This window comes from Cyprinus carpio, chromosome B7 (assembly GCF_018340385.1).
Source record: "Cyprinus carpio isolate SPL01 chromosome B7, ASM1834038v1, whole genome shotgun sequence".
In the NCBI taxonomy this organism is placed as follows: domain Eukaryota; kingdom Metazoa; phylum Chordata; class Actinopteri; order Cypriniformes; family Cyprinidae; genus Cyprinus; species Cyprinus carpio.
Genome location: NC_056603.1, coordinates 7,922,365 through 7,935,568, shown reverse-complemented (window position 1 = coordinate 7,935,568; position 13,204 = coordinate 7,922,365). Strand labels below are relative to the sequence as shown.

Genomic DNA, 13,204 nt, shown 5'->3' with positions numbered 1-13,204 from the left:
ATATATAATGTATAGGGTTAAGCTTGAGCATTATTTTAAATGTTCTGCTTGTGGCATATGTAGGTTGGGATCAATAACAACAAATCAGAGGCAAGTGGGATGTTCTCAGCTGATGGGGAGTTTGTTGACTTCACTCATCCTGTTCTTCTGGAGGGGCCAGTGGAGGTGTGTTTCCAACATAAAGTCCAACACAGCCTTTGTTGACAAATGCACTATCCATTGAGCTTTTCATCTTGTATGTGTAGGCATGGTTGTGTGATGTCGAGCGAACCATGCGTTGGACTCTAAAGGACTGTCTGAAGAACTGCTCGATGGCTCTCAAGAAGATGCCAGGGAAGAGGGGCAAATGGGTACGAGAGTGGCCTGGACAGGTGAGTGTGTGTGTGTGTCTCTATGCCTTTCTGTATCTGTGTGAATGCAGTAATTCCACTTCAAAGTGCTTTGCTTGTCTTTACAGATGTTGATCACAGCCAGTCAAATCCAGTGGACCACAGACGTCACCAGAGCACTCATGACCAGCAAAGAGAGAGCAGATAAGGCTGCTCTTAAATCACTTAAAAAGAAACAGGTGAAAACAACGAAAAAGTCAAATAATGAATTATGTTGAATTGTGCTGCCGTTAATTAACTTTTAAATTAACTTTTTGTCCAACCAGTGACAGATGGAAAAGTGGTCCTCCTGGGAAAATTAACTTTTTCACCAACCATTTACACAAATAAAAGCTTTTTGTCCAACCAGTGACAGATGGAAAAGTGTTTGAAAATTCAATCTCTTTCTATTTTCATTTACATTGTTGTTTTACATTGGATGTGGTGTGAACAGTCTTTATTTTTGCTAATAACTGCATCTAGACAGAATCTGCAGATTTCCCCCCACTTTCTGTGTCTATCTAGGTAGAAAAATGTGGGATTCTGTGGAATGGATTACAACATGGTGTTAAATGAAGCTGAGAGTACTACACTCTTGTTAGTAGCTGAAAGCAAAATAAAATTAGCCCAAATATTTAATTAACAACCATGTTAGCAGTGGGGGATTTGTAGAATTTTAGGAATGACAGGTGTTCTGATTCTGGAGAAATCTGCAGAGCTCTCTGTGGAGTTCCGCGGGCACTGACTCAATGCGAGTCTGTTAATAACTAGTGGATGAACTCCACAAACACTGCTGACTTCACTCAAACCCTTTATTGAAAATGAGTTATTAATTTCATGTATATTTGTATTGTGTGTGTATTGAGCACAGGATGCACTAGATACACAAGTGAATTAAGGACGGCAGCTCAAATGAATTTAATCCAATCACATCTTATAAGCCAAAGCCAGTGAGACACTGAGAATGGCTCAGGCCTGTCTCTGTGCTTTTGAGAGTTGAGATTTAGTCTCAGAGCATGGCTTCTAGGGCTTTAGGAAGTTGGGGATTTTTTTGTTGTTAATTTAAATTTACATTACACGTCTCAGCTGATGTTTACTGACTATGTTTGGAGTAACTATGGTTAGGTTTGATCTGGAACCCCTGATCCATAAAATTAGTTTGCGTTGTGCCTGAGTGTGTCTGTCTTCTAAAAATCAGTGTTTGCATTGTGTTACCCAGGTGTCCATGCTCAGTCAGTACTCTGAAGCCATACGAGGGAACTTGTCAAAGATTCTACGCTTGAAGATCGTCGCCCTGGTCACTGTTGAGGTCCACGCCCGTGATGTCATCAGCAAACTGGCCAAAGCAGGCTGTTGTGATGTCAGTGCCTTTGACTGGCTGTGCCAACTCCGCCTGTACTGGGACAAGGTTAGGGGGAGGAAAGATAGTGGGATGGAGAAAACATATAGAATAGGGAGAAGGTGATCGCCACAAGCCTCTAAATGTCTCTGTCTGTGTGTGTAGGATGTGGACGACTGCATCATCAAACAGACTAATACCCACTTCCACTATGGCTACGAGTACCTAGGCAACTCTGGTCGTCTGGTCATCACCCCCCTCACAGACAGGTAACACATCAATCAATGATCAGTGTATTTGAAGGGGGTTTAAATGTGTAGATCCTAAAACAAAGAGGTTTTTTGGTCATATAAAAACATTTGGATGCATGAATTATTACTTAAATAACAAACAAATACTTTTTTGTATTACTTCATAAAAAATGCTATTTTTTTTTTCTGCCCAGAATTCTGTATTATATAGTAGTAGATATTTCAGAGGTGCATGAATTCTGAATGTTTTAAATGTCATAAATAATGAAAGATAAAAAAATGTCATAAACATTTAAATGTCATGAATATAAAAAAAACATCAACATATAAAGAAAAAAGAACCCCATGGCGGTTTGAATGTAACATCAAACAGTCTAAAGTGTGGACACACTTTTTTATTTTATTTTCTTTATTTTTTTTATTTCAGCCCCACTTTATATTAAGTGGGCTTAATTACTATGTACTTGCATTTAAACTAATCATTTGGTACAGTGCACTTATTATGTACATGTTTTTACATTGTGCTTATATTTAAAAAATACCTGCATGTAATTACATTTGTAATTATTTTCTGTAATTACATTTATAATTTTTATTTTTTTATTTTTTTTATTTATCCTTTATTTAACCAGGTGAAACTCATTGAGATTAAAAACTCTTTTACAAGAGAGACCTGGCCAAGATGCAGCATAAAAAAAGAAACATAAGGAACAGTTTCCAACATATTAAAAAAAAAAAAAAAACATCAAATACACATACATATATCACAAGACCCAGTGCTGAATAAGGCTTAATATAACTTTATGAACAATTACACTGACCAATGTTCACCTGCTCCACATTCTTCAGACTTGAAACAAACTGTCTATAAGAAATAAAGGTAGTCAATTTCAATGATTTCTGAAGAAGGTTCCAGGCAGAAGGTGCTGCAAACACAAAGGCTTTTTTTCCAAATTCTGTTTTGACACGGGGTACCAACAAGTGTAGTACATCATTTGAACGTAATCCATAATGGCCATGATTACTTGTTAAAAGGACACTCAAATAAGTAGGAGCTAGTCCAAGAAGTGCCTTATAAATGAAACATAGCCAGTCAGTGTACCTTCTTGCATAAAGAGAAGGCCATTTAGCTTTATAATAAAGGATACAATGATGTGTCCTATAACCACAACCAGTTAAAAAAACGTAATGCACAATGATACACAACATCCAGTTTCTTCAAACATTGGGCAGAAGCATTCATATATATCAGATCACCATAACCTAATATGGGAAGAAAAGTGGCCATCACCAGGTATTCTGTAGCGCGAATGGATAAGCATGATTTTGATCTGTAAAGATAACCAAGCTTTATCTTGAGCTTAGAAACCAGATTGCTAACATGGGTTCTGAAACATAGTTTAAAATCAATGATTACACCCAAATATTTATAACTGTTAACTAACACAATTTCATTTCCTTCAAAAGTTGAGATGCTTGAAGAAGAAACTGGAAGTTGTCTTGAGTTTGTGAATACCATTATTTTTGACTTTTGTACATTTCAGACCAGCTTAAGCTGTTTTAAACGGTTCTGAACAGTATTGAATGCAGACTCCAAAAGTTCAAGGGCTTGTGCAGTAGATGATGCAGTACAGTAAATAACAGTGTCATCAGCATAAAAGTGATACATAGCATTCGATAGATTTTCACAAAGTTTGTTTATATAAATTGAAAATAATATGGGCCCTAATACTGACCCTTGAGGAACCCCCTTGGAAATAGGCGAAAATGAAGACACAGAACCAGCCATCCGAACACTTTGGGTTCTACCTGACAAACAATTTGCAAACCAATCTACCGAATGCTTAGACAAGCCAATGCTCACTAGACTATTCACAAGAATGCCGTGATCAATCGTATCAAAAGCCTTCGAAAGATCTTAAAACAGCGCAGCACATATTTTCCTATTATCCAATGCCACAGCAATATCATTTATCACCTTCAATGCTGCAGATATAGCGCTATGTTGTTTCCTCAACCCTGATTGAAAAGGTGATAAGATATCATTTATATTTAAAAATTCCTTTAGCTGCTCACCAAGTAATTACACTGTTGAACCATCCCTTACACCTTAACCCACCCTTAAACCTACCCATATCACCAACCCTGTCCCTAACCTTACCCGTATCCCATATCAATAGTAGCAAAAATGCTTTGCATTACAAAATATTATTCTAATTCTATTCTTATATATAAAAAAATACTTGTCCCTTTTAGACTTGCACTCTATTCATTTACTGCTTGCTTTCTTGCTTGCATATCATTGATCTTTTGTTGGTTTTGATTACTTCCATTGTCCTCATTTATAAGTCGCTTTGGATAAAATTATCTGCTAAATGACTAAATGTAAATGTACAATATGAACATAGTAAGTACATTGTACTTTTTTATGTAAGTACATAGTAGTTAAGGCCACTCAATATAAAGTGGAACCTTTATTTCTTTCTAAATTTGCACATTTTAGAATAAAAAGTAAAGTAAAAAGTAAAGAATTAGAAGTATGATTATTATGTGGTGACCAAAAATGAACTGATTGAACAAATTAGAAATGTAGATTTTAGGTTCTTTAGAAATTAGCCACTCTTTGTTATAAATTAAACTAAAGATTCTCTCAATCATCTTTATGAAGGGCATTCCGGGATGCTTCCTCTATATGCCAGACACTTTATTGTCTGCTTTAATTCACTTTCTGGTCCAACTTATCCATTTTCAGTTTTTTTTTTTTTTTTTTTTTTTTTACGTTTTCCATTGGCATTGATGCATCTTATGTTTGTCAAAAAATAAAAAATTGTCAGACTTTTTAAGAATGAACCTTTAAATCAGAATGTCTGATGACCAGCTCCCCCAGTTCACCAGACAACACACAGTAAAATCAGAGTGAAGCCTGTTGTGTTAGACTTACTCTGTATGTACAAGTATTAAAACCACCAACAAATATAACCTTCAGCTGAGATATAATCACCTACACTCTCATATTATACCATAACTCTCAGATTGCTAGATATATCAATATCCTGTCCTGTGTGACAGTCAACCCTTGCATTCGACTGATGCAATCAGCTGGTTTATAATGATCATTATGGGGACTCTGATGCCGTTATCTGACTTCAGCCATTATCCAAGTCATTATGAGGGAGAGACAGAGATCATGTCATTAACCTTATCAGTCAAGATCTTACCTCCCCATCAGCAGAGCACACCTGTACATAGAGGCAGAGAGAGAGAGGAGCTCCAGATGTCTCTTGTGTGATAATAGAACAAAAATGCAAAAATGTTCTTCTACATGAAATTATGCAGCAGTTCCTGCTAGGATGTGGAGTCAGGAGTCAATGGCGGATTTCCTGTTGTGTGCCTTCAGAGGCCACTGAAAATCAGCAAAGAACGTGCCTTCAGTGGAATGAAAGGAAGGATCTAATCTGGGTTTATTATGTTGAGAAGGTGACATCTTAAGCCCACTCAAGGACATGGACAATGTGCTTAAGCCTGTCTGTCTGTCTCTTCTCCATGTGTGTATGCGCTTCCGGATGCATATGATTTGAGCGAATGTCAGTTTGTGTGCCAGAGTGTCTATCTCTGTTTCTGTCCTAGCCCTAAGGATTGCTAGGATAACAAAAGTTAACAAAATTGTTGCAAATCCTCCTGTAAGGGTAAAATGGTTTGGAAATAGTCAATAAAACAAAACACGATGAAGTAGAAAGTGATAGATAGCTCTTTATTTTTGTAGTTTTCTTGCCTGCAGGGCTTGTATGAATGTCTAACTGTCATAATGTATATGTCAGTATATGTACTGTATGTATTACAGACAGTGTTCTTGTTTTGGTGTAGGTGCTACATGACTCTTACCACAGCGCTGCATCTGCACCGGGGCGGTTCTCCCAAAGGCCCTGCTGGGACTGGGAAGACAGAGACGGTTAAAGATCTGGGTAAATCTTTGGGCATGTACGTGATTGTGGTCAACTGCTCAGAAGGCTTGGACTTCAAATCCATGGGCCGCATGTACTCTGGCCTGGCTCAGGTATGTAGTAAACTAAATTCATGCAAACACTTAAACTCTAAGAACAGTTAATGTATTGTTGTTGAATATGTGCATATGTCTCTCTCTCCAGACAGGCGCGTAGGGTTGTTTTGATGAGTTTAACCATATAAACATTGAGGTGTTGTCCGTGGTTGCTCAGCAGATCCTGTCCATCCTGTCTGCTCTGTCTGCATGGTTAACTCAGAAATGAAAAGACTGTTATTATTCACTCACCATTATGTTTTTCCATCACATCAACTTACTTTGTTTTGTAAAACACAAACTTTTATGTTTTTCCATCACATCAACTTACTTTGTTTTGTAAAACACAAACTTTTTTTTTCCCCCCATATATTGAAAGTAAATGATGACTGAAGCTGCAAAGCTCCTAAATGACAAAAATGCATCAAAAATGTAGCTTAAAAATAGACTCACATGTTATTTTCCAGGTTTTCTGAAGCCATATGATAGCTTTATGTGGAATAAACTGACATGGGTAGGGGTTAAGGTAGGGGTGGGCACTATACCGGTATGAAAGTGACTGTTATGTTGTCCCATGATATGGATTTTGCTATACCGTGGATACCGTTATATATTCGTAAATTCATAAATGCAAATTTTGCATTTATATAGTTTTGTTCAATTTGGTACGCTTTGCAAATTTTAACACAAATGACGATAAAGAGTCGAGGCTGAATGTTTTTTTCCTCTGTGTGCAATGCCGTACTACACAGGCAATAGGGACTTTAAGTAACAACAGTTTGAGACAAACAATGGCACAATAAAAAAGACTTATCAGATCTATGTCCCAATCCCTCACTTTTTCTAATTATATAAGGTTAAAATATTTTGCCTGTAATTTTTTTTCATATACCGCAATATGATATCGATATCGCCTGGACAGTGTAAAATATCGTAATATGAATTTTAGCTCATATCGCCGACCCTTAGGTTAAGGTTAGTTGTTGATAATCTTCACCTATGTAACTTTAGCCGCTATTACTGGATTATTGTTTCTGATTTATTAACAAATCAGTGAGTCGGATTTTGTAAACTGGATCAATAAATTGACTAAAAACAATTGCATAAATGATGACAGAATTTATTTATAAATTTTTGGGTGGTGTATGCCTTTAAATATCTTTTTAGAGCTGGTTATATGTGTTTCAGTCTGTGTCTGTGGTTCTCATCACCTCAGTTCCTGTTGTTTCTGCGTGTGTTTGTTTCTTCTGTAGGCTACGCTGGCCGCACTGAGCTGCCTGATAATTTGAAGTCTATGTTTCGGCCGATCTCTATGGTAGTGCCAGATTCCACCCTTATAGCTGAGATCATGCTTTTTGCAGAGGGTTTCAATAACTGCAAGGTAAGCATACAACACTTCATATTCATAGTCTGAAAGTTCTTATATTCTTTAAGCTTTAAATGGTTGCACAGCACGTATAACACCAACGATTTCAAACAAAAAATGGACACTTAAAGGATCACTTTTAAAGCATTTAGAATAAGGTCTCATCTACTGACAACCTTGAGAGCAGAAGAGATGCACCTTTTTCCCATTTTAAAGCCTAATACTTAATGGTGAAGTGTCAATGCTAAAATACTATAATGCTATAATACGATTTAATATAACTGTTTTATATTTTAATACATTTTAACATATCATTTATTCCTTTGATGGTAAAGCTGAATTCTCAGCATCATTACTTTAATCTTCAGTGTCAGATGATCCTTCAAAAATCATTCTAATATGCTGATTTAGTGCTGCTTGATATGTTTGTGGAAAGCCTTTTTTTCAGGATTCTTTGATAAATAGAAAGTTCAGAAGAACAGCAATTGTTTAAAATTTTCTAATTTTCAAAATTGTTAACAATGTTATTTTTGATCAAATGAATACATCCTTACTGAATTAAAGTATTACTTTCATTCAAAAAACAAAACAAAGCAAAAAAAGTAGAGACCCCAAACCTTTGCATGGTAAAGGATGTATATTTAACAATTCTAGAGGGGCTTACAGGGTTTTGCAGTGCAGTTACTATAATGTTCTGAGTGGTTGCTAGGGCATCACCAAATGGTTTCGCAGGTGCTCCAAGAGGTTGCTAGGTGGTTAAATACAGACATAATTTAAAAAGCCCACACCAAATCTTTATGATGAAGCCATTTTATTGTCCAAAGTATGCTTCACTTGGTGCAGTAATAGCACATCTCTCCTCAAAAAGCAGCAAGATTTGAGACATCATGCATGTCCGTACCACTAACACCACTAACTAATCATTTTTAATTGAGTAATTTTTTCCAGTTCAGTGTATATGAATAGAAAACTATAGCTGAAGGAGGTGAGAGTGCTAGTTATTATGGGATATTAGATTCTATTGAAGATGGAGGAGATCAACACAGTTAGGCAAACACAGATGAACTGGCTCACACACACACTTACACACTCCAGGGGGCTGATCCTGCCATCGGATTACCTCCAACACGCAGCAGGCATGCCAATTGTGTGTTTACGCACGCATTTGTGCGAGAGACATCCGACCGATGCGTAATGCCAACCCCTTCAAACACACACTCCACAAACACACACCCCTGTGGTTGACCAAATCCCACAAGTTTCCACTGGCTACGTCCCCTCTCTTCCCCCTGCCTGTGCGCTCCAAACGGGAAGCCACATTTGTTGATGCCATACACTGGCCCGGCGGGCTGGCAGCAGCTCTGGCATGGGGAATTGGACTCAGAATTACAAATAATGGACTTGAGATTAAGAGAACTGGGAAGGGAACCAGCACCGGCCCCAGCCAAGCACAGAATGTCAATGGCAGATTTGATTGTCCCGGCATACTCGGCCCTCATCCAGGCACCCCTCTGCATAGTCAATACAGCAGAATCATCGCGTGCCGTCGAGAGAGAACTATTACCTTTGCAAATGAAAGGAAATGGATATATCAGTGCTAGGCCATGGTAGAGAGAGAGTGGAAGGGTACTGCCCCGACGCACCGGAGTGTGCAGGTCTTGGTGTTATGAGCCATAACTGACAGCGAGATGACCGTCCCCTGCGAGTCCATAGTCTGCTCAGCCTAGCGTGACTCTGGCGCGTGTTTCTGTGTGTGCGTTGGTATCTGTTTAAGTAAGACTGTTAGCGGGCAGTGTGGAAACGGAGCTAACACGGTTACCCTGACTCACACACACTGCTTCCTTCTGTTACATATTTGCGGTACTCATGGGCACACACATGCCCTCACCTTAATGCTTCAGCCTTTTTTTTGCATTCTGTCTCTCTCTCAATCACAGACATAAATTGCACCCATTGTGTTTGTCTGTCATTATTTTTCATTCAAAAACAATTGTGCTTTCAATTGTTGTCTTTCCAATTATATTTTGTGAATTATTGTTAACATGCAAATGCATTATGGGCGTTTAACACATGTATTGAAGCAAATTTAGAGCCTCTCTGTCCTGGCAAAATCATGTTCAGATTTTTACTGGACTAGCCAACATTTATATTTTTTTTTTGCTATGCATTTTTACATTTGCCAGAAATATTTGGTTTTCATGACAAGTTTTCTCTGCCCTTTTTTTTGTTGAAAAATTGCTGGAATTTTAGTGGCTATAATTGAACTCCATAAATTAATCAACACACATTTGCTGTAAAACAGGGTTTCCTAAAAACTTTTTGTGAAAACAATTATTTTGACCTAAAATAGTTAATATTTCAGTAATTTATTAATGGTTCTCTGATGACAGCTTTTGGTCACATGACATGCAGGTATTTTAGTAAGTTTATTTTTATTTGATTTTATTTTAAAATTATTTATTTGTTTTGTTTTTTTCAGTTAATGATTAGCTTTTCATCAACTCACAAACCCATACCAGTTACCTCCAAAAAAACCCTGCTGTAAAACAATGGCATACAAGACAAAACATACTGATTGTGATTTTGTTGAGGTCTTGCAGTCTCTGACTTTTTTTGATTTCTTGGCTTCTCTTTCTTGGTAGATGAAAAAATGATGCAATAAAGGTTATTGAATTTGTTCGTTTACACCCCTCTCACTTCCTCTCATGCTTTTTCTCTACCTGTCTGCCTGACATATTACTGTATTACTGTCAGATGTATTGCTGTATCTCTCATACATAAGGTCACATAATTCATTTTCTTATTCCCATAAGAAATTTCTTTAATGTTAATGTCAACAGGAACTGAAAACATTTAGACGCTATTTCTTACCGTACAGTATGTATCTGGTCTTTATGGTGGCCGAGAAGGGCAAAACAGATTACAATTATGAAAACAAATTAACAAATTACAAACGCAAATGCAAATCTAAAAAACAAAATAAAAATTCAGAAAACACAACAACAATTCAGAAAACATTATAACAAGAAAACACAATGACAAATTCAAAAACAAAATAACAAGTCAGAAAACACAACGACAAATCCGAAAACAAAACAATAAAGCCCTCCCTACACCTACCCTAACCCTACACTACATACTTTATTTTCACCTTTTTGATCATTTCCTTAATTTTTATTGAAAATAAATGCCTTAATGATGTGATACAAGATTTGAAAAGGGAGAAAAAAAAGGTCGGCAAAAGGTGGGATTGAAGCCGGGTCGATCGCGTCAAAATGTCAAGGATACACACTTAACCACCTGCACCACTGGAGCTGATAGAGTGACAGTGCCAGAATGCCAATAAGGCAGGTTATTTGCACAAAGTATAAATAGACACTGTATGTTTTATTCCACAGTAAGCGCAATTCATACAATACATTAAAACTTAGCTATTTTAAGACCATCTCCGAACTTTCTACCACGACTCTGCTGTTTTTCAGCTGGTTATTTCTGTATATGTTGATTGACAGATGTCTCGTCCAGTCAGCAGTGATTAATCCCAAACCAATGGCGCTGTCTCAAACTATACCTACCTCTTCCGGTTTGTCTGATTTGTCGTTGTGTTTTCTGACTTATTTTGTTTTCGTTATTTGTCATTGTGTTTTCTGACTTGTTATAATGTTTTCTGAATTGTGTTTTCTGAATTGTTATTTTGTTTTTTAGATTGGCATTTGCGTTTGTAATTTGTTATTTTGTTTTCAGAATTGTAATCTGTTTTGCCCTTCTCGGCCACGGTAGGTCTTACTGTGAAACTTGTCACAATCAAACCAGTTCTCACCAAACAAAATTAGCTCTCATCCTAATTTATTTTTTCTTCCCTGTTTATTCATTTTCACTTTGAGAATATTAATGGGTTGTGAATGCAGTTTCATGCTAACTGTTCTCATTATATTCTCATTGTATTTTGTTCAAAGAGACATTATATTACACTTTTAATCTCTGTCTCTTGCTCTCTCTCTCTCTCTCTCTCTCTCTCAGGTGCTGGCTAAGAAGGTCTTCACTCTGTATTCTCTGGCAGTACAGCAGTTGTCTAAACAGGACCACTATGACTTTGGCTTGAGGGCTCTCACCTCTCTGCTTCGCTATGCTGGGAAGAAGCGCAGAGCTTGCCCTGACATTGTCGATGAAGAGGTGAGACACACAGACCTGCAGCATCCAATAAATCCAGAAACATTTCTCTCAGAGGCCTGCTTCACCTGAATACATCCTAGTGTTTACTCAGTAAAACCGACAGTTTTTGTGTGTATGTGTACTGAATTATCTGTGTGTGTGTGTGTGTGTGTGTGTGTGTGTGTGTGTGTGTGTGTGTGTGTGTGTGTGTGTCTAATGATGACAGGGACAGGTCACTTAAACGTGCTCCTCTCTGGCTATGATAAAAAATGTATCAAAGGGGACAAAACCTTAAAAGGGAAGTTGAAAAGGACTCATAAACCTCATGTGTGCTTATCTCACCACTCTCTGTCTCTCTCTCTCTCTCTACCTGAATATCATCACCCATGCAAAAAGGTGCCCCATGTTTATTTAAAGGTTCACATACAGTATGTGTAAGGTACGCTTGTTAAAATAAATGTCATTCGGAAGCAGTAAGGCTACCACTTTTGATATCCAAAGAGCAAGAATGGTTTTCAGATGTATCTGAGGCCCATTTTGCAGTTTCCTGCCCATAAATTAAGGTTGACATTTGGTCAAGTGAAGCTGGCCTGCCTTAGCTTTGAAAATGTACTCCTGCGCTGAGCTAATTTAACATAACATTTTTTTCTTATTACCCTTTGATCTCAGATCCTGCTGATGTCTATGAAGGACATGAACATCGCTAAACTAACCTCCATCGATCTGCCACTGTTTAATGGGATCATCCAGGATCTTTTCCCTGCTGTGGAGACACCCACTATCGACTATGGAAAGGTAGCCTGTTCCACTGTGCATCTGGCCTCATAATGGACTCATAAAGCAACTGAAAGTCTCTGTGTATTTGTGTATGAATGTGTGCACTGGCTAAAACCCCTAAAAGCATATTTTTTGTGTTTTTGATTACACCCATCCTATTTTTTTTTTTCAGAGAACAGCTCTCACACAGTCTCTCTCTAACTGAAACACCTTTCAAAAGATCCATTAGAGCCTGAGGATATTTTCCTGCCCTGTCTGTACACAATTCACACAGTCCACTTCTTTAATACAGATAAAGGCCAATGCAAAGGTGTTAGGGGGAGCTTAGTGGATAAATATCCTGACAAGCACTGAAAAGGTTGCTGTTTTAGAGCCAAGACAGTCTGATCTGTGAGCTGGAGAGTTTTAGAGATCCCTGTTTAACTTTGTGCCTTTAAAGTGCAGTGTATAATTCAAGAAGTCCACCTAGAAATGGCTTGCTTATAGTTTTCTCCATACTCCCTGCTTCCCAGTCTAGGTAGGTTTACTTGTATTAGCTGGTCTCCCATACTGGTCAAAGGCTTTCTCTTCAAGTACAAACTGTACTATAACTGTAGGTAAAAAGTAGAGAATAATGGAAAGCCAAAACTTTTATGAGGTGTATTTGATATATATGATTCCCAAATTACTTGATAACCATCTTCAAGAACTTCAAAACTTGGCTAAACCTCTTACTAAACTACTGCCTTCTGTTGTTTTGACTGCTGTGATTTATGCATTGTCCAAATACATAGTTTACTTCGTAAAAAAAAAAAAAGGCACAAGATTGTAAAAGTCACATGAATTATGGCGTTTAAACCTTTTCTGCTAAATACACACTGTCTAAGAGAGAAGTGTTCATTCTGTGGAAGAGTTTATGGTGTTTGCGAAAAAGGT

General features: G+C 37.5%; 1 protein-coding gene across 1 annotated transcript in view; it reads left to right on the top strand.

Annotated features, from left to right (window-relative positions):
* dnah2 (dynein, axonemal, heavy chain 2) overlaps positions 1-13,204 on the top strand; it is a 138,879-nt gene that overhangs the window by 68,333 nt on the left and 57,342 nt on the right. Inside the window, 10 exon segments of the mRNA XM_042727001.1 lie at positions 64-165; positions 246-371; positions 458-568; positions 1,588-1,776; positions 1,873-1,976; positions 5,823-6,012; positions 6,104-6,207; positions 7,183-7,375; positions 11,381-11,533; positions 12,182-12,307. Of these exon segments, the coding sequence (XP_042582935.1) occupies positions 64-165; positions 246-371; positions 458-568; positions 1,588-1,776; positions 1,873-1,976; positions 5,823-6,012; positions 6,104-6,207; positions 7,183-7,375; positions 11,381-11,533; positions 12,182-12,307 (1,398 nt within the window).